Consider the following 22981-nt stretch of genomic DNA (forward strand, 5'->3'; position numbering starts at 1 on the left):
TGTGTCAGCTGTGTTGTGTGTTTACCTGTGTCAGCTGTGTTGTGTGTTTACCTGTGTCTAGGCCTGTCGCGATAGTCGATAATTCGATTAATCGCACGATAAAAAAAAATGAGCTCGATAATTTTCCGGCCGCGATAATTCCATTTGCATGCTTGTTTGTTTTCCTCGTCTCTCTCTCTCTCTCTAGCAAAGAGACTGGATGACCACTCTCGCTCGGTTCTTTAGCGTATAGGAGGAGTGAACCCTCTTTGTTGTCAGTTGCATGGTCTTTGTGTGGGGAGGCGGCGCTTGTCAGTCACATGGTCTTTGTATGGGAAAACGCCGGCGGGACTGTTTGCGGCTACTGCCGGGAGAGAGAGAAGACGCTAGTTGTGAGTTGCGACAGCGAGCCCTATCACATGAAAATGCGTATCTATTCCACGAATGTTATTTCTCGTGCCATTTATACGCCAAAAATAGTTTCTGCATGCATATGATACGCTCTTTATGGCGTGTAATACGCACGCACTCCTCACCCCTAATCCTAATTAGGATTAGGGGTGAGGAGTGCGTGCGTATTACACGCCATAAAGAGCGTATCATATGCATGCAAAAACTATAACCAAGTATTTTCAGTGCGTAGCATACACGCAATAAAGTGCGTCTCCGTCTTCCCGACAGTACACAATCACTTGACAAAGTAACAGGAGGACAAAGTAACAGGAGTAACAGTGCAAAATTGTGTGATATGGCTTGTTGAGGCTTTTTTTTATTTGTTTACAAAGGTCCTAACTGTCAGTTTTGCCTGTTATGGAATGTATCACTATTTAAGCCTAATGTCTAAAGCCTAATGTTTAATATTTTTTGAAGTGCAATTTTGTTTACATCCATTTTATTTATTAACAGACATTTATTTTGTTAACAGACACTAAAGCGGGTCGCACACCAGACGCGCAGCGCCACGTCTTTTAAATTCGAACACATTATTCTCTATGAGAGTGCACACACCGGCGGCGCCTTTCGGCGTCTGTCCGCGGCGCCCAACAACGGCTCAGGACCGTGTTCAAAATCCTGCCGCGCCACAGAGCGCCATTTACATAGTTTTATATAAAATTTACATTTATGTGTCTCAAATCGTAGTTAATGTATATATGGACTTAATCCTGTGCTGCAATATACATTTAGTTTTATATTTATTTACAGAAATCAGAAAATTGCTGATGTTATCGGATTTTCAGGTGACAGTTGTCCTAGACGTGGCGCGGCGCGTCCGGTGTGCGACCTGCTTAAGAGTCCATTGCTTTCATTGTTTTTGGTTGTTTTGTTCATTTTTTTGGATATTTAAAATGTTTTCCGTTTTCAATGTTTAATATTCTTTAGAAATAAAAGTTTATAGATCGTTGAAAAGGTGTACCTGCATTATTATGCCATTATAATTATATTAAATGAAAATGGTCTCAGAACGACAATATTATCGTTTATCGCGATAATTTCTTGGACAATTTATCGTCCAGCAAAATTTGTTATCGTGACAGGCCTACCTGTGTCGGCTGTGTTGTGTGTTTACCTGTGTCAGCTGTGTTGTGTGTTTGCCTGTGTCGGCTGTGTTCTGTGTTTACCTGTGTCGGCTGTGTTGTGTGTTTACCTGTATCGTGTGTTTACCTGTGTCGTGTGTTTACCTGTGTCAGCTGTGTTGTTTGTTTCCCTGTGTCAGCTGTGTTGTGTGTTTACCTGTGTCAGCTGTGTTGTGTGTTTGCCTGTGTCAGCTGTGTTGTGTGTTTGCCTGTGTCAGCTGTGTTGTGTGTTTGCCTGTGTCAGCTGTGTTGTGTTTACCTGTGTCAGCTGTGTTGTGTGTTTACCTGTGTCAGCTGTGTTGTGTGTTTGCCTGTGTCAGCTGTGTTGTGTGTTTACCTGTATCGTGTGTTTACCTGTGTCGTGTGTTTACCTGTGTCAGCTGTGTTGTTTGTTTCCCTTTGTCAGCTGTGTTGTGTGTTTACCTGTGTCAGCTGTGTTGTGTGTTTGCCTGTGTCAGCTGTGTTGTGTGTTTACCTGTGTCAGCTGTGTTGTGTGTTTGCCTGTGTCAGCTGTGTTGTGTGTTTACGTGTGTCAGCTGTGTTGTGTGTTTACCTGTGTCAGCCGTGTTGTGTGTTTGCCTGTGTCAGCTGTGTTGTGTGTTTGCCTGTGTCAGCTGTGTTGTGTGTTTACCTGTGTCAGCTGTGTTGTGTGTTTGCCTGTGTCAGCTGTGTTGTGTGTTTGCCTGTGTCAGCTGTGTTGTGTGTTTGCCTGTGTCGGCTGTGTTGTGTGTTTACCTGTGTCGGCTGTGTTGTGTTTACCTGTGTCGTGTGTTTACCTGTGTCAGCTGTGTTTTGTTTCCCTGTGTCAGCTGTGTTGTGTGTTTACCTGTGTCAGCTGTGTTGTGTGTTTGCCTGTGTCAGCTGTGTTGTGTGTTTATCTGTGTCAGCTGTGTTGTGTGTTTGCCTGTGTCAGCTGTGTTGTGTGTTTACCTGTGTCAGCTGTGTTGTGTGTTTGCCTGTGTCGGCTGTGTTGTGTGTTTATCTGTGTCAGCTGTGTTGTGTGTTTGCCTGTGTCAGCTGTGTTGTGTGTTTACCTGTGTCAGCCGTGTTGTGTGTTTGCCTGTGTCGACTGTGTTGTGTGTTTGCCTGTGTCGGCTGTGTTGTGTGTTTGCCCTTTTCTGCTGTGTTGTGTGTTTGCCTGTGTCAGCTGTGTTGTGTGTTTGCCTGTGTCAGCTGTGTTGTGTGTTTACCTGTGTCAGCTGTGTTGTGTGTTTCCCTGTGTCGGCTGTGTTGTGTGTTTCCCTGTGTCGGCTGTGTTGTGTGTTTGCCTGTGTCAGCTGTGTTGTGTGTTTGCCTGTGTCGGCTGTGTTGTGTGTTTGCCTGTGTCGGCTGTGTTGTGTGTTTGCCTGTGTCGGCTGTGTTGTGTGTTTGCCTGTGTCGGCTGTGTTGTGTGTTTACCTGTGTCGTGTGTTTACCTGTGTCAGCTGTGTTTTGTTTCCCTGTGTCAGCTGTGTTGTGTGTTTACCTGTGTCAGCTGTGTTGTGTGTTTATCTGTGTCAGCTGTGTTGTGTGTTTGCCTGTGTCAGCTGTGTTGTGTGTTTACCTGTGTCAGCTGTGTTGTGTGTTTGCCTGTGTCAGCTGTGTTGTGTGTTACCTGTGTCAGCTGTGTTGTGTGTTTACCTGTGTCAGCTGTGTTGTGTGTTTACCTGTGTCAGCTGTGTTGTGTGTTTACCTGTGTCAGCTGTGTTGTTTGCCTGTGTCAGCTGTGTTGTGTGTTTACCTGTGTCAGCTGTGTTGTGTGTTTGCCTGTGTCAGCTGTGTTGTGTGTTTGCCTGTGTCAGCTGCGTTGTGTGTTTGCCTGTGTCAGCTGTGTTGTGTGTTTGCCTGTGTCAGCTGTGTTGTGTGTTTACCTGTGTCAGCTGTGTTGTTTGCCTGTGTCAGCTGTGTTGTGTGTTTACCTGTGTCAGCTGTGTTGTGTGTTTGCCTGTGTCAGCTGTGTTGTGTGTTTGCCTGTGTCAGTTGCGTTGTGTGTTTACCTGTGTCGTGTGTTTACCTGTGTCAGCTGTGTTGTTTGCCTGTGTCAGCTGTGTTGTGTGTTTGCCTGTGTCAGCTGTGTTGTGTGTTTGCCTGTGTCAGTTGCGTTGTGTGTTTGCCTGTGTCAGCTGTGTTGTGTGTTTGCCTGTGTCAGCTGTGTTGTCGACGCCTCGAGAGGAAAGAAAGTGCAGAGCTGAAAGCTCCAGAGTGACTGAAGGATTGCCGTAAAGCAGTATCTCTGGTCGTACGATGTGTTTGACGTCATTGACATTTTAAAATACTTTTTAAAGCAAATAAGTGACTCTAAAAAAATCTAACACCCAGAAATGAGTAATTGCTTTGCATCTCCTTTCGAATACAACATTCAAATTACTAGACAAAAAATTATATCCTAAGAAAAGTGGATTTTGAGGGGTATCGTGCCGTAGACCTCCATTCATTCTGCACTTGTCCTGTGAGCGCCCTCATGTGGAGCCAGAGTGGAACTGCACTCGTCCTGTGAGCGCCCTCATGTGGAGCCAGAGTGGAACTGCAGCCAGTTCAGAAGCCGGAAGTTTACTGAGAGTGGAAGTTCTCCCCTTATTAGACATTCTCTGGTAACAGTAACTAAAGGGGGCGGGTCTTTGCGAACGCTCAATTGCGAGAAAAAACGTCTGAATTGTTAGATTAAAAGTCGCAATTGCTTTTATTATTGTGTGTCAGAAAGAAAGATTCTTCCATCAATGTGTGTGTGTGTGTGTGTGTGTGTGTGTGTGTGTGTTCTCTGTCAGGTGTCGTTCCCCCTGCGCTGGTACTGCCCGTATATCCCGCTGTGCCCGCTGAGGATGGCAGATGTGCTGTGTGCCCCCATGCCCTTCATCGTGGGCGTTCACTCCAGCTACTTCGACCTCTACGACCCCCCGTCTGACGTGGTGTGTGTGGATCTCGACACCAACACCATCTTCCAGTGAGTCTTCTGGGAACATACGCGATCATGCGGTGCAGTGCTGGAGGGTTATGGGCGGTGCATTAATATAGAATGAAGTCATAGAATCAAGACGTAGAATTAATATAGAATCAAGACATAGAATTAATATAGAATCAAGACAGAATTAATATAGAATCAAGACATAGAATTAATATAGAATCAAGACAGAATTAATATAGAATCAAGACATAGAATCAAGACATAGAATTAATATAGAATCAAGACATAGAATTAATATAGAATCAAGACATAGAATCAAGACATAGAATTAATATAGAATCAAGACATAGAATTAATATAGAATCAAGACATAGAATTAATATAGAATCAAGACATAGAATCAAGACATAGAATTAATATAGTATCAAAACATAGAATTAATATAATGCATTAATATAGAGTCAATACATAGAATTAATATAGAATCAAGACATAGAATCAAGACATAGAATTAATATAATGCATTAATATAGAGTCAATACATAGAATTAATATAGAATCAAGACATAGAATTAATATAGAATCAAGACATAGAATTAATATAGAATCAAGACATAGAATTAATATAGAATCAAGACATAGAATTAATATAGAATCAAGACATAGAATCAAGACAGAATTAATATAGAATCAAGACATAGAATTAATATAATGCATTAATATAGAGTCAATACATAGAATTAATATAGAATCAAGACATAGAATCAAGACATAGAATTAATATAATGCATTAATATAGTCAATACATAGAATTAATATAGAATCAAGACATAGAATTAATATAGAATCAAGACATAGAATCAAGACAGAATTAATATAATGCATTAATATAGAGTCAATACATAGAATTAATATAGAATCAAGACATAGAATTAATATAGAATCAAGACATAGAATTAATATAATGCATTAATATAGAGTCAATACATAGAATTAATATAGAATCAAGACATAAAATTAATATAGAATCAATACATAGAATTAATATAGAATCAAGACATAGAATCAAGCCATAGAATTAATATAATGCATTAATATAGAGTCAATACATAGAATTAATATAGAATCAAGACATAAAATTAATATAGAATCAAGAACTAGAATTAATATAGAATCAAGACATAGAATTAATATAATGCATTAATATAGAGTCAATACATAGAATTAATATAGAATCAAGACATAGAATTAATATAGAATCAAGACATAGAATCAAGACATAGAATTAATATAATGCATTAATATAGAGTCAATACATAGAATTAATATAGAATCAAGACATAAAATTAATATAGAATCAAGACATAGAATTAATATAGAATCAAGACATAGAATCAAGACATAGAATTAATATAATGCATTAATATAGAGTCAATACATAGAATTAATATAGAATCAAGACATAAAATTAATATAGAATCAAGACATAGAATTAATATAGAATCAAGACATAGAATTAATATAATGCATTAATATAGAGTCAATACATAGAATTAATATAATGCATTAGTATAGAATGAAGACACAGAATAAATATAGAATTAAAATAATTTATCAATATAGAATGAAGACATAATCAATAGAGAATTAACATAATGCATTAATATAGAATAAAGACAATCAATATAGAATTAATATGCATTAATATAGAGTCAATACATAGAATTAATGTAATGCATTAATATAGAATGAAGATATAGAATTAATATAATTCATTAATGTAGAATGAAGATATAGAAATAATAATATGCATTAATATATAATAAAGACATAGAATTAATATAGGATCAAGTTGATATTGACTAATATACACTACCGTTCAAAAGTGTCTTCAAAGATGCATTAAACTGATCAAAAATGACAGTAAAGACAGTTATAATGTAACAAAAGACTCGGGTTCGTGTTCTTTTGAATTTTCTATTCATCAAAGAATCCTGAGAAAGAAAACGCATCATGGTTTTCAACACTGATAATAATCATAAATGTTTCTTGATCATCAGATCCTCATATTAGAGTGATTTCTGAAGGATCATGTGACACTGAAGACTGGAGTAATGATGCTGAACATTCAGCTTTGATCACAGGAATAAATTACACTTTACTATATATTCACATAGAAAACAGATGATTTACACTGGAATAATATTTCACTGTTTTACTGTATTTCTGATCAAAGTTTTTGTCTGTAAATAATAATGTGCTGAACTTTCTTCGTCCAGGTCTGAAGATAAGAAGCCTCTGTCCTGGAGGTCTTTGCCCAGGAAACATGGGAAAATCCTGCTGAACTCTCTGACCAACCTGAACAAAACTCTGGAGAAGAGTGAGTGAGCGCCTGACACCCGCAGATGATGTCATTTCCTGTTGACACTAGGGGTGTCACAATATATCATAGTGTCAATGTATATAGTTCACCCCAAAAAAATACTGTGTGAGAACTGAGGAGTTTTCAGAGTTTAGTGTCAGTACTACATTAAACTACTATATATAATGTTGAATATAATGTATAATAACACAGTGGGTCCTGATAAAGCCAAATGTCTTATGTTACCAATAAAAAGTGGCCTACATTATTTTAAATATATCTAGTCAGTGAAAGCATATTCATCTAAAATAATTCTGTATTTTCAGCTTCAGAATCATGAATATTGTTATTCTGGTGTCTCTATTGTCCTGTGCTTTGGGTTTCAGCACCAAGTCCAAACTTATTCATTTTACACCCACGATGTAATACCAAATTTAGCGTTTTAATGAGCAGAATTTTTTTTGTTAACCTGTCTTGGAGTATCGCAATAGTATTCAGCTTCGTGATATGTATCGAGTCGTGACCTGAGGGTATCGTTACACCCCTAGTTGACGTGTGTGTGTGTTTCTCTCATCCTCATCAGTCTACACGCCGGGTCAGGAGGAGGCCACGTTGGAGTTCCTGCTCACAGATTATGATCTGATCTACGGGCGTCAGAAGCAGCTGGAGCTGGAGATCCAGGAGGCGTTCCTGCGCTTCATGAGCTGTTTACTGAGAGGATACCGCTCCTTCCTTCTGCCCATCACACAGGCTCCGTCGGACCGGACCACAGACTGCAGCTCCCTCTTCAACCTGCAGGGTGCGCTATACCTTCACATGCAATATTAATCATAGTTTAAAGGGATAGTTCTCCCAAAAATGAAAATTATCCCATGATTTACTCTCCCTCAAGTCATCCTAGGTGTATATGACATTCTTCTTTCAGACGAACACAATCAGAGTTATATTAAAAAATGTCCTGGCTCTTCCAAGCTTTATAATGGCTGTTTCTGTTTTGAAGTGCATCTGTCCATCATAAAAGTGCATCTGTCCGTCATAAAAGTGCATATATCATCATAAAAGTGCATCTGTCCATCATAAAAGTGCATCTGTCCGTCATAAAAGTGCATCTTTCCATCATAAATGTGCATCTATCATCATAAAAGTGCATCTGTCCATCATAAAAGTGCATCTATCATCATAAAAGTGCATCTGTCCATCATAAAAGTGCATCTGTCCATCATAAAAGTGCATCTATCATCATAAAAGTGCATCTGTCCATCATAAAAGTGCATCTATCCGTCATAAAAGTGCATCTGTCCGTCATAAAAGTGCATCTGTCCGTCAGAAAAGTGCATCTATCCGTCATAAAAGTGCATCTGTCCGTCATAAAAGTGCATCTGTCCGTCATAAAAGTGCATCTGTCCGTCATAAAAGTGCATCTATTCATCATAAAAGTACATCTGTCCATCATAAAAGTGCATCTTTCCATCATAAATGTGCATCTATCATCATAAAAGTGCATCTGTCCGTCATAAAAGTGCATCTTTCCATCATAAATGTGCATCTGTCCATCATAAAAGTGCATCTGTCCGTCATAAAAGTGCATCTGTCCGTCATAAAAGTGCATCTGTCCGTCATAAAAGTGCATCTATTCGTCATTAAAGTGCATCTTTCCATCATAAATGTGCATCTATCATCATAAAAGTGCATCTGTCCGTCATAAAAGTGCATCTGTCCGTCATAAAAGTGCATCTTTCCGTCATAAATGTGCATCTATCATCATAAAAGTGCATCTGTCCATCATAAAAGTGCATCTATCATCATAAAAGTGCATCTGTCCGTCATAAAAGTGCATCTGTCCATCATAAAAGTGCATCTGTCCATCATAAAAGTGCATCTGTCCATCATAAAAGTGCATCTATCCGTCATAAAAGTGCATCTGTCCGTCATAAAAGTGCATCTGTCCGTCATAAAAGTGCATCTGTCCGTCATAAAAGTGCATCTGTCCGTCATAAAAGTGCATCTATTCATCATAAAAGTACATCTGTCCATCATTAAAGTGCATCTATCATCATAAAAGTGCATCTATCATCATAAAAGTGCATCTGTCCGTCATAAAAGTGCATCTGTCCGTCATAAAAGTGCATCTGTCCGTCATAAAAGTGCATCTGTCCGTCATAAAAGTGCATCTATTCATCATAAAAGTACATCTGTCCATCATAAAAGTGCATCTTTCCATCATAAATGTGCATCTATCATCATAAAAGTGCATCTGTCCGTCATAAAAGTGCATCTTTCCATCATAAATGTGCATCTGTCCGTCATAAAAGTGCATCTGTCCATCATAAAAGTGCATCTGTCCGTCATAAAAGTGCATCTGTCCGTCATAAAAGTGCATCTATTCATCATAAAAGTACATCTGTCCATCATTAAAGTGCATCTTTCCATCATAAATGTGCATCTATCATCATAAAAGTGCATCTGTCCGTCATAAAAGTGCATCTGTCCGTCATAAAAGTGCATCTATTCATCATAAAAGTACATCTGTCCATCATAAAAGTGCATCTTTCCATCATAAATGTGCATCTATCATCATAAAAGTGCATCTGTCCGTCATAAAAGTGCATCTGTCTGTCATAAAAGTGCATCTTTCCATCATAAAAGTTCATCTGTCCATCATAAAAGTGCATCTATCATCATAAAAGTGCATCTGTCCGTCATAAAAGTGCATCTATCCATCATAAAAGTGCATCTATCATCATAAAAGTGCATCTGTCCGTCATAAAAGTGCATCTGTCCGTCATAAAAGTGCATCTGTCCGTCATAAGTGCATCTATTCATCATAAAAGTACATCTGTCCATCATAAAAGTGCATCTTTCCATCATAAAAGTGCATCTATCATCATAAAAGTGCATCTGTCCGTCATAAAATTGCATCTATCCGTCATAAAAAAGTGCATCTGTCCGTCATAAAAGTGCATCTGTCCGTCATAAAAGTGTATCTATTCATCATAAAAGTACATCTGTCCATCATAAAAGTGCATCTGTCCATCATAAAAGTGCATCTATCATCATAAAAGTGCATCTGTCCGTCATAAAAGTGCATCTATCCATCATAAAAGTGCATCTATCATCATAAAAGTGCATCTGTCCATCATAAAAGTGCATCTTTCATCATAAAAGTGCATCTGTCCGTCATAAAAGTGCATCTATCCATCATAAAAGTGCATCTATCCATCATAAAAGTGCATCTGTCCGTCATAAAAGTGCATCTGTCCGTCATAAAAGTGCATCTATTCATCATAAAAGTGCATCTATTCATCATAAAAGTACATCTGTCCATCATTAAAGTGCATCTTTCCATCATAAATGTGCATCTATCATCATAAAAGTGCATCTGTCCGTCATAAAAGTGCATCTGTCCGTCATAAAAGTGCATCTGTCCGTCATAAAAGTGCATCTATCATCATAAAAGTGCATCTGTCCGTCATAAAAGTGCATCTATCCGTCATAAAAGTGCATCTGTCCGTCATAAAAGTGCATCTGTCCGTCATAAAAGTGCATCTATTCATCATAAAAGTACATCTGTCCATCATAAAAGTGCATCTTTCCATCATAAATGTGCATCTATCATCATAAAAGTGCATCTGTCCGTCATAAAAGTGCATCTTTCCATCATAAATGTGCATCTGTCCGTCATAAAAGTGCATCTGTCCATCATAAAAGTGCATCTGTCCGTCATAAAAGTGCATCTGTCCGTCATAAAAGTGCATCTGTCCGTCATAAAAGTGCATCTATTCATCATAAAAGTACATCTGTCCATCATTAAAGTGCATCTTTCCATCATAAATGTGCATCTATCATCATAAAAGTGCATCTGTCCGTCATAAAAGTGCATCTGTCCGTCATAAAAGTGCATCTGTCCGTCATAAAAGTGCATCTATTCATCATAAAAGTACATCTGTCCATCATAAAAGTGCATCTTTCCATCATAAATGTGCATCTATCATCATAAAAGTGCATCTGTCCGTCATAAAAGTGCATCTGTCTGTCATAAAAGTGCATCTTTCCATCATAAAAGTTCATCTGTCCATCATAAAAGTGCATCTATCATCATAAAAGTGCATCTGTCCGTCATAAAAGTGCATCTATCCATCATAAAAGTGCATCTATCATCATAAAAGTGCATCTGTCCGTCATAAAAGTGCATCTGTCCGTCATAAAAGTGCATCTGTCCGTCATAAAAGTGCATCTATTCATCATAAAAGTACATCTGTCCATCATAAAAGTGCATCTTTCCATCATAAAAGTGCATCTATCATCATAAAAGTGCATCTGTCCGTCATAAAATTGCATCTATCCGTCATAAAAAAGTGCATCTGTCCGTCATAAAAGTGCATCTGTCCGTCATAAAAGTGTATCTATTCATCATAAAAGTACATCTGTCCATCATAAAAGTGCATCTTTCCATCATAAATGTGCATCTATCATCATAAAAGTGCATCTGTCCGTCATAAAAGTGCATCTATCCATCATAAAAGTGCATCTATCATCATAAAAGTGCATCTGTCCGTCATAAAAGTGCATCTGTCCGTCATAAAAGTGCATCTGTCCGTCATAAAAGTGCATCTATTCATCATAAAAGTACATCTGTCCATCATAAAAGTGCATCTTTCCATCATAAAAGTGCATCTATCATCATAAAAGTGCATCTGTCCGTCATAAAATTGCATCTATCCGTCATAAAAAAGTGCATCTGTCCGTCATAAAAGTGCATCTGTCCGTCATAAAAGTGTATCTATTCATCATAAAAGTACATCTGTCCATCATAAAAGTGCATCTGTCCATCATAAAAGTGCATCTATCATCATAAAAGTGCATCTGTCCGTCATAAAAGTGCATCTATCCATCATAAAAGTGCATCTATCATCATAAAAGTGCATCTGTCCGTCATAAAAGTGCATCTTTCCATCATAAATGTGCATATATCATCATAAAAGTGCATCTGTCCATCATAAAAGTGCATCTATCATCATAAAAGTGCATCTGTCCTTCATAAAAGTGCATCTTTCCATCATAAATGTGCATATATCATCATAAAAGTGCATCTGTCCATCATAAAAGTGCATCTTTCATCATAAAAGTGCATCTGTCCGTCATAAAAGTGCATCTATCCATCATAAAAGTGCATCTATCATCATAAAAGTGCATATGTCCGTCATAAAAGTGCATCTGTCCGTCATAAAAGTGCATCTGTCCGTCATAAAAGTGCATCTGTCCGTCATAAAAGTGCATCTATTCATCATAAAAGTACATCTGTCCATCATAAAAGTGCATCTTTCCATCATAAAAGTGCATCTGTCCGTCATAAAAGTGCATCTGTCCGTCATAAAAGTGCATCTTTCCATCATAAATGTGCATCTATCATCATAAAAGTGCATCTGTCCATCATAAAAGTGCAACTATCATCATAAAAGTGCATCTATCATCATAAAAGTGCATCTGTCCGTCATAAAAGTGCATCTATCCATCATAAAAGTGCATCAATCATCATAAAAGTGCATCTGTCCATCATAAAAGTGCATCTGTCCGTCATAAAAGTGCATCTGTCCGTCATAAAAGTGCATCTATTCATCATAAAAGTACATCTGTCCATCATAAAAGTGCATCTATCCATCATAAAAGTGCATCTATCATCATAAAAGTGCATCTATCCATCATAAAAGTGCATCTATCATCATAAAAGTGCACCTATATATATCAGATTGTGTTCGTCTGAGAGAAGAGTGTCATATACACTAGGATGGCTTCAGGGTGAGTAAATCATGTAACTGTGATCGCGGTTGCTGCTTCTCTCGATTAACACCGCATAACCAGACACAATGCGATAAGATTCTTGTCTGTCCACACAAGAAGTGACACGACTACGAGACGCCACAAAATCAATCAAAAACCACAGCCAATCAGAAGAGTGTGTGGGCGGAGTCTCCCTGCAAGCGCTCTGCACTCTCAACCAAACCGAGAAGCACATGATCACATTCATAATTATTACACCTTTTTAACAGTATTAAAACACAGACTGAGTGACTAATACAGTCTTTGTTATAGAAAAGACTTGTTTGTTCAAAGTTTTAACATTTTTGTTTCCTTTAATTTACTCTCATGATCTGAGGTGAATTACACATCGTTTCTTTCAGTACGGCTATAAATGATATTCAAACTCACATTAGATGCTTTTAACATCAAATAAAGCACAGAATCAATACCTGATATTATCACTGTCATCAAAGTGCAATAATTCTGATGAATATAAAAAGCAGTTTCGGTAACACTTTACTTAAAGCCTTTATATATAATGCATTATAAAAGTATTTTAATGCATTAGTTATGCCTTGTAATGCACCTCATGAATAACTAACCACAGTTATAATATTGAACACCTTTAGAAAGTAAAATGCATGAAAACACACGACAAACAACCAGTTTCAGGTACAAAGAATCTGCATGTAGATATACTTTATGTAGATATACAGTACTGTTCAAAAGTCTTAGGCATGTTAATATCCCCCCCCCCCCCAATTAAAAATGGTTTTAAGTCAGTTATTTATATCTTTTGCTGTAGTGTGTCAGTAGGAAATATCAGTTTACATTTCCAAACATTCTTTTTGCCATTAATTGTAATAATCCAGTGAGATTTGTGTCTGACAACAGCCAGTATGATCTGATCTCACCATCATCGAGTCCGTCTGTGATTACATGAAGAAACAGAAGAAACTGAGACAGACTGAATCCAGTTTGCACAGTACTGTATAATGCACATTCTAAATAGCTTTTTAATGCATTATACATAAAGGCTTTAAATAAAGTGTTAAAAAGACCGTAATGTTTAGTAATGCGTCTCTGTGATGAACACTGGTGATGATGCGTCTCTGTGATGAACACTGGTGATGATGCGTCTCTGTGATGAACACTGGTGATGATGCGTCTTCTCTGTGATGAACACTGGTGATGATGCGTCTCTGTGATGAACACTGGTGATGATGCGTCTTCTCTGTGATGAACACTGGTGATGATGCGTCTTCTCTGTGATGAACACTGGTGATGATGCGTCTCTGTGATGAACACTGGTGATGATGCGTCTTCTCTGTGATGAACACTGGTGATGATGCGTCTGTGATGAACACTGGTGATGATGCGTCTCTGTGATGAACACTGGTGATGATGCGTCTCTGTGATGTGTGTTTCCGCAGGGTTCCTGAAGTCTCGCGACCGCACGCAGCAGAAGTTCTACACGCAGCTCACGAGGACGCAGATGTTCACGCAGTTCATCGAGGAGTGTTCGTTCGTCAGCGACCGGCACGTCAGCCTGGAGTTCTTCGACGAGTGTGTGCAGAAGGTCAGACGCTCACCTGCGCATGTGACCCCAGCGGCCAATCAGATCCGGGCTTTAATTTAACTTAATATTCAACAGTATTATTGCTCTCCTGCACTGACACCATTATATGAGAACTGAACTGAGCTGGACGATGACATCACGGTTTTCTCCAGAGCGGCTGTATATATAAATGAACTAAATTAATAACTTTTTACAACAGAAATGAAGCATCACTGAACTAACTTAAGCTGGACGCTGCTCTGAAATCATCAGCACTGTGAAGAGCGCTGTATAAATGAAGCTGATTGAGTTTAATCTGTGTGTCCGTCAGGTTGATGTGGAGAAACCGGAGGACGTGCGTTTGATCGATCGGGACGAGTGTCTCAGCGGGGAACACACAGTGTTTATAATGCCTCCCGAGGAGCCGCAGGAGCCCGACGGGTCCGAGTGTCCCGCTCACTACAGGTGACTATCACATGACCCGATCACATGACCCGCTCACTACAGGTGACTATCACATGACCCGATCACTACAGGTGACTATCACATGACCCGCTCACTACAGGTGACTATCACATGACTCGCTCACTACAGGTGAATATCACATGACTCGCTCACTACAGGTGACTATCACATGACCCGCTCACTACAGGTGACTATCACATGACTCGCTCACTACAGGTGACTATCACATGACTCGCTCACTACAGGTGACTATCACATGACTCGCTCACTACAGGTGACTATCACATGACCCGCTCACATGACCCGCTCACTACAGGTGACTATCACATGACCCGATCACATGACCTGCTCACTACAGGTGACTATCACATGACTCGCTCACATGACCCGCTCACTACAGGTGACTATCACATGACCCGCTCACATGACCCGCTCACTACAGGTGACTATCACATGACTCGCTCACTACAGGTGACTATCACATGACCCGCTCACTACAGGTGACTATCACATGACCCGCTCACTACAGGTGACTATCACATGACCCGCTCACTACAGGTGACTATCACATGACCCGCTCACTACAGGTGACTATCACATGACCCGCTCACTACAGGTGACTATCACATGACCCGCTCACTACAGGTGTCTATCACATGACCCACTCACTACAGGTGGCTATCACATGACCCGCTCACATGACCCGCTCACTACAGGTGACTATCACATGACTCGCTCACTACAGGTGACTATCACATGACTCGCTCACTACAGGTGACTATCACATGACCCGCTCACATGACCCACTCACTACAGGTGACTATCACATGACTCGCTCACATGACCCGCTCACTACAGGTGACTATCACATGACTCGCTCACATGACCCGCTCACTACAGGTGACTATCACATGACCCGATCACATGACCCGCTCACTACAGGTGACTATCACATGACCCGCTCACATGACCCGCTCACTACAGGTGACTATCACATGACTCGCTCACTACAGGTGACTATCACATGACCCGCTCACTACAGGTGACTATCACATGACCCGCTCACTACAGGTGACTATCACATGACCCGCTCACTACAGGTGACTATCACATGACCCACTCACTACAGGTGTCTATCACATGACCCGCTCACTACAGGTGTCTATCACATGACCCGCTCACTACAGGTGTCTATCACATGACCCACTCACTACAGGTGACTATCACATGACTCGCTCACTACAGGTGACTATCACATGACTCGCTCACTACAGGTGACTATCACATGACCCGCTCACCACAGGTGACTATCACATGACTCGCTCACTACAGGTGACTATCACATGACCCGCTCACATGACTCGCTCACCACAGGTGACTATCACATGACCCGCTCACTACAGGTGACTATCACATGACTCGCTCACTACAGGTGACTATCACATGACTCGCTCACTACAGGTGACTATCACATGACCCGCTCACTACAGGTGACTATCACATGACCCGCTCACTACAGGTGACTATCACATGACCCGCTCACTACAGGTGTCTATCACATGACCCACTCACTACAGGTGACTATCACATGACTCGCTCACTACAGGTGACTATCACATGACCCGCTCACTACAGGTGTCTATCACATGACTCGCTCACTACAGGTGACTATCACATGACTCGCTCACTACAGGTGACTATCACATGACTCGCTCACTACAGGTGACTATCACATGACCCGCTCACATGACCTGCTCACTACAGGTGACTATCACATGACTCGCTCACTACAGGTGACTATCACATGACTCGCTCACTACAGGTGTCTATCACATGACCCACTCACATGACCCGCTCACTACAGGTGACTATCACATGACTCGCTCACTACAGGTGACTATCACATGACTCGCTCACTACAGGTGACTATCACATGACTCGCTCACTACAGGTGACTATCACATGACCCGCTCACTACAGGTGACTATCACATGACCCGCTCACATGACTCGCTCACTACAGGTGACTATCACATGACTCGCTCACTACAGGTGACTATCACATGACCCGCTCACCACAGGTGACTATCACATGACCCACTCACATGACCCGCTCACTACAGGTGACTATCACATGACTCGCTCACTACAGGTGACTATCACATGACCCGCTCACCACAGGTGACTATCACATGACCCACTCACATGACCCGCTCACTACAGGTGACTATCACATGACTCGCTCACTACAGGTGACTATCACATGACCCGCTCACTACAGGTGTCTATCACATGACTCGCTCACTACAGGTGACTATCACATGACTCGCTCACTACAGGTGACTATCACATGACTCGCTCACTACAGGTGACTATCACATGACCCGCTCACATGACCTGCTCACTACAGGTGACTATCACATGACTCGCTCACTACAGGTGACTATCACATGACTCGCTCACTACAGGTGTCTATCACATGACCCACTCACATGACCCGCTCACTACAGGTGACTATCACATGACTCGCTCACTACAGGTGACTATCACATGACTCGCTCACTACAGGTGACTATCACATGACTCGCTCACTACAGGTGACTATCACATGACCCGCTCACTACAGGTGACTATCACATGACCCGCTCACATGACCCGCTCACTACAGGTGACTATCACATGACCCGCTCACATGACCTGCTCACTACAGGTGACTATCACATGACTCGCTCACTACAGGTGACTATCACATGACTCGCTCACTACAGGTGACTATCACATGACCCGCTCACTACAGGTGACTATCACATGACCCGCTCACATGACTCGCTCACTACAGGTGACTATCACATGACTCGCTCACTACAGGTGACTATCACATGACCCGCTCACCACAGGTGACTATCACATGACCCACTCACATGACCCGCTCACTACAGGTGACTATCACATGACTCGCTCACTACAGGTGACTATCACATGACCCGCTCACATGACTCGCTCACTACAGGTGACTATCACATGACCCGCTCACTACAGGTGACTATCACATGACTCGCTCACTACAGGTGACTATCACATGACTCGCTCACTACAGGTGACTATCACATGACTCGCTCACTACAGGTGACTATCACATGACTCGCTCCCTACAGGTGACTATCACATGACCCGCTCACCACAGGTGACTATCACATGACCCGCTCACATGACCCGCTCACTACAGGTGACTATCACATGACTCGCTCACTACAGGTGACTATCACATGACCCGCTCACCACAGGTGACTATCACATGACCCGCTCACATGACCTGCTCACTACAGGTGACTATCACATGACCCGCTCACATGACTCGCTCACTACAGGTGACTATCACATGACTCGCTCACTACAGGTGACTATCACATGACCCGCTCACTACAGGTGACTATCACATGACTCGCTCACTACAGGTGACTATCACATGACCCGCTCACATGACTCGCTCACTACAGGTGACTATCACATGACCCGCTCACTACAGGTGACTATCACATGACTCGCTCACTACAGGTGACTATCACATGACTCGCTCACTACAGGTGACTATCACATGACTCGCTCACTACAGGTGACTATCACATGACCCGCTCACTACAGGTGACTATCACATGACCCGCTCACATGACCCGCTCACTACAGGTGACTATCACATGACCCGCTCACATGACCTGCTCACTACAGGTGACTATCACATGAGTCGCTCACTACAGGTGACTATCACATGACTCGCTCACTACAGGTGACTATCACATGACCCGCTCACTACAGGTGACTATCACATGACCCGCTCACATGACTCGCTCACTACAGGTGACTATCACATGACTCGCTCACTACAGGTGACTATCACATGACCCGCTCACCACAGGTGACTATCACATGACCCACTCACATGACCCGCTCACTACAGGTGACTATCACATGACTCGCTCACTACAGGTGACTATCACATGACCCGCTCACATGACTCGCTCACTACAGGTGACTATCACATGACCCGCTCACTACAGGTGACTATCACATGACTCGCTCACTACAGGTGACTATCACATGACTCGCTCACTACAGGTGACTATCACATGACTCGCTCACTACAGGTGACTATCACATGACTCGCTCCCTACAGGTGACTATCACATGACCCGCTCACCACAGGTGACTATCACATGACCCGCTCACATGACCCGCTCACTACAGGTGACTATCACATGACTCGCTCACTACAGGTGACTATCACATGACCCGCTCACCACAGGTGACTATCACATGACCCGCTCACATGACCTGCTCACTACAGGTGACTATCACATGACCCGCTCACTACAGGTGACTATCACATGACTCGCTCACTACAGGTGACTATCACATGACCCGCTCACCACAGGTGACTATCACATGACCCGCTCACTACAGGTGACTATCACATGACCCGCTCACATGACCTGCTCACTACAGGTGACTATCACATGACTCGCTCACTACAGGTGACTATCACATGACTCGCTCACTACAGGTGACTATCACATGACCCGCTCACTACAGGTGACTATCACATGACCCGCTCACATGACCTGCTCACTACAGGTGACTATCACATGACTCGCTCACTACAGGTGACTATCACATGACTCGCTCACCACAGGTGACTATCACATGACCCGCTCACTACAGGTGTCTATCACATGACCCGCTCACATGACCTGCTCACTACAGGTGACTATCACATGACTCGCTCACTACAGGTGACTATCACATGACTCGCTCACTACAGGTGACTATCACATGACCCGCTCACCACAGGTGACTATCACATGACCCACTCACATGACCCGCTCACTACAGGTGACTATCACATGACTCGCTCACTACAGGTGACTATCACATGACCCGCTCACATGACTCGCTCACTACAGGTGACTATCACATGACCCGCTCACTACAGGTGACTATCACATGACTCGCTCACTACAGGTGACTATCACATGACCCGATCACATGATCCGCTCACTAAAGGTGACTATCACATGACCCGATCACATGATCCGCTCACTACAGGCGCGCTGATTATTTGTTGATCTACAGCTGTAAATGTAAATATTTAATAATATGATGAATATGCTGTTGATCCGCAGCTATGACACGTTCCCGATCCTCCTGCCGGATCTGTTCGATCGGCCCCTGGATCATCTTCGGACCCCTGCTAAAGGAAGTGCCCCCAGTAGCCCCGCCCCCCGCCGAACCAAACAGGTGAGGATGAGGTCACGGGGTCAGAGGTCAGGGTCAGGCGGCTGACGCTCTCTGCTTGTGTGTGCAGGAGATCAAGCTGGCGCAGAAGAAGGCCCAGAAATACTCCACAGTTCCGGACATGTGGTCCAAATGCCTGCTGGGCCACTGCTACGGGCTCTGGTTCATATGCTTGCCCACGTTCGTGAAGGCGGAGAGCGCTAAGGTGCGCGCGCTACACGCGGCCTACGAGGTGCTCAAACACATGGAGACGAGGAAGGTGGTGCTGCCAGACGAGGTCAGGGTCAAGTCGCCGGCGTTTATCACAGAGATCGCTCTGGCTTTACAGGGTTCCCACGGGTCCTTGAAGCCCTTCAAAGTTGATTTACACTAGTTACACACTGCGTTAAGTGTTTCATTAAAGGGGTCATATAATGGTACATGCACTTTTACAAGTTGATTGCACTGAAATGTCTGTTGGCAGTGCCTGTACACAACCATCCTATCATGATAAAAATCCATCCAGTGGTTTTGTTTTAATCTCCTTATATGTTTGACCCTCTCTGAAATCAAGCCGTTCGATATTGTGACGTCATAATATCCAACGCCCCTCCCGCGATTGTGATTGACAGCCGTGTTTCAACACAAGACCCGCCTTGAGCGAGCTGTGACAGCTGTCGTCATAGTAGTCCGCCATTGTTGATATGCTGGAGCAAATGGCGTCTAAGCGATTGTGGTGTTCAGTTCTTAGATGTAATAGGGAACACAGCAGTCATTTTACTGTTCCTAAGATGCAGTGGCTGAGTTTTGTTTTTGAAGCGATATGCCCAAAGGATTGACGCGGGGATTCCCTCATGGGGATTCCCCACGATCGTGCTTTCATGTTTGCGCGAATCATTTCACACCAGACAGCGTTACAAACGAGAAAAAACGGATCGGTACCAACGTGTTCCTGCTGAACCTCCAGAAGATGTGAGTGTAATGTTTTATTAACCTTTATATTAGTATTTATATTAATCTTTGCGAAATTTGCAAACCTTGCTGCTGGCTTCACGATGAATGCGTCTAAGGTTTACACTCAGGGTACATTACGGCATGTTTTCTATGTACGACATTCTCAATATAATTCATAATCCCACGTTTATAATGAACAACACGTGGTTCTTGTGTTAAAAACGGTGTACGCACAGAACAGAGGGGCGGGGTGAGCAAAGCTCATTATCATTTAAAGACACATGCACTTAAACGGTGTGCTGAAAACAGAGCTGTTTTTGACCAGGTAAAATTTGTGTTTTCTTACAATACTAATGAGAATTTTTAATTAAAGTATATTACAAACTTTTAATTTAGACCCTAAAGAATCATATTAGCTTGTACAAAAATGGCATTATATGACCCCTTTAAGATCATTCTAGAATAGTTTAGGAGGATGTTCTGAATATTCTTCAGTTTTAGGCAAGACAGAAATACAACAAATAGAATATCAGATCTCTGTCATATGGCCAAAAATAAATGCAAAAGGCAAAAAACTTGTGTTTGACACATGAAATCTGTAACGATGTTTCTTACAAGGAGACACGATGTAACCTTGCGCTCACTGAAGTGTGTCCCACATGAAGTCCTTGAATGTGAAGGTAACCGAGGTGTGGGAACCCTGACAGCAGATCTAGAATAAAGTTATTGTCCAGCTAAAGTTAGTTTTGATTGATTAACTTCCGTTGTATTAATTTGTATAATTAATCACTATAACGTTGTATAATTGTCTGGCCTTAAAAATTCATAAAACAGAATTTTTTGTCGCTTCTGCGGAACCATGTAATTTTGACAGTGTTTTATCTGTGCAGAGCTGAAGGACAGGCCTTCAGTGAGAAACACTGTGTGTGTCTGCACTCTCAGACCTTGACTGAAGTGTGTGTGTGTGTGTGTGTGTGTGTGCGCTCTCAGGTGTGTTACCGGATCCTGATGCAGTTGTGTGGTCAGTACGGGCAGCCGGTTCTAGCGGTGCGAGTTCTGCTGGAGATGAAGAAGGCTGGAATCACTCCCAACACCATCACTTACGGATACTACAATAAAGTGATCATATTTAATATTATTCGAAAATGTCCAATTAAATAAATAGATTTAAAAGAAAAATATATAATAATTAATTAAATAATAAACATGTAAAATTAAAATAAATATAAACAAATCTAATTAATTAAATCATAGAAAAACTTAATTAAATCATAAAAAAACAAAAATTTTTAAATCATAAAAAAACTTAATTTTTTAAATCATAAAATAATAATTCCTCATTTTTTAATTAAAATAATAAAAAAATCTAATAGTAAATTAAATCATAAAAAATCTAATTAATTTATTAAATCATAAAATAAATTTCTCATTCTTTTTATTAAAATAATAATAAAAAATCTAATAATTAAATAATAAATGACAAATTAAAATAAAAAACAATTACAATTTTTTTCCTCAAAATGAGAAGCCGATAATTACAATTCTTAAAAAAAAAAAATCATGTTAAAAGAAAACAATCAAATAATGAAATTACAAAAATGTTAAATTAAAATAAATAATTTTAAAATAAAAAAAATCAAATGATTAAATAATAAAAAATTGTTTCAAATTAATTAAATCATAAATAAAATAATTTATTCATGAGTTTGTGAGTTGATGCAAGCTGAGAATTATTTAATCATAAAAATGTGAAATTAAGTAATTTTAAAAGAAAATTTAATAATTAAATCATATAAAATGTAACATTAAAATGAATGAATAACTTAAAAATATAAAAATACATTTACTAAAAACCTTAAAATATAAATGAAATCAGAATTTCCCAAACTGGGGTTTAACAGCCTGTTACAGTGCCTTGATGAAAAACTAACAATTATTTAAAGCATTAAAGTGAAATTATGATAAATAATCTTAAAAGGAAAAAAAAAAAGCAATAAAATACCTAAATCATAAAAATGTACCATTTAAAATAAATAAATAATAAAAAGCAAACATTTTTACTAAAAACTTGATCAATAAATTATTTAAAAAAAATAATACATTTTTTTCCCCCTAAAATTAAATCATAAAAATTTAAACAAT

General features: G+C 40.7%; 1 protein-coding gene across 6 annotated transcripts in view; it reads left to right on the forward strand.

Moving 5' to 3' along the window:
- Nucleotides 1-22981, forward strand: part of dennd4b (DENN/MADD domain containing 4B) — a 77247-nt gene that overhangs the window by 42054 nt on the left and 12212 nt on the right. For all 6 annotated transcript variants that reach the window (XM_081387842.1, XM_081387847.1, XM_081387843.1 and 3 more), the window contains 8 exons: nucleotides 4298-4473; nucleotides 6714-6814; nucleotides 7380-7595; nucleotides 14029-14174; nucleotides 14485-14618; nucleotides 19795-19909; nucleotides 19977-20183; nucleotides 21830-21958. In XM_081387842.1, the coding sequence (XP_081243968.1) occupies nucleotides 4298-4473; nucleotides 6714-6814; nucleotides 7380-7595; nucleotides 14029-14174; nucleotides 14485-14618; nucleotides 19795-19909; nucleotides 19977-20183; nucleotides 21830-21958 (1224 nt within the window). The remainder of the gene's footprint in view (nucleotides 1-4297; nucleotides 4474-6713; nucleotides 6815-7379; nucleotides 7596-14028; nucleotides 14175-14484; nucleotides 14619-19794; nucleotides 19910-19976; nucleotides 20184-21829; nucleotides 21959-22981) is intronic.

This window comes from Scardinius erythrophthalmus (genome assembly GCF_964197995.2).
Source record: "Scardinius erythrophthalmus genome assembly, chromosome: 16".
Taxonomy (NCBI): Eukaryota; Metazoa; Chordata; class Actinopteri; order Cypriniformes; family Leuciscidae; genus Scardinius; species Scardinius erythrophthalmus.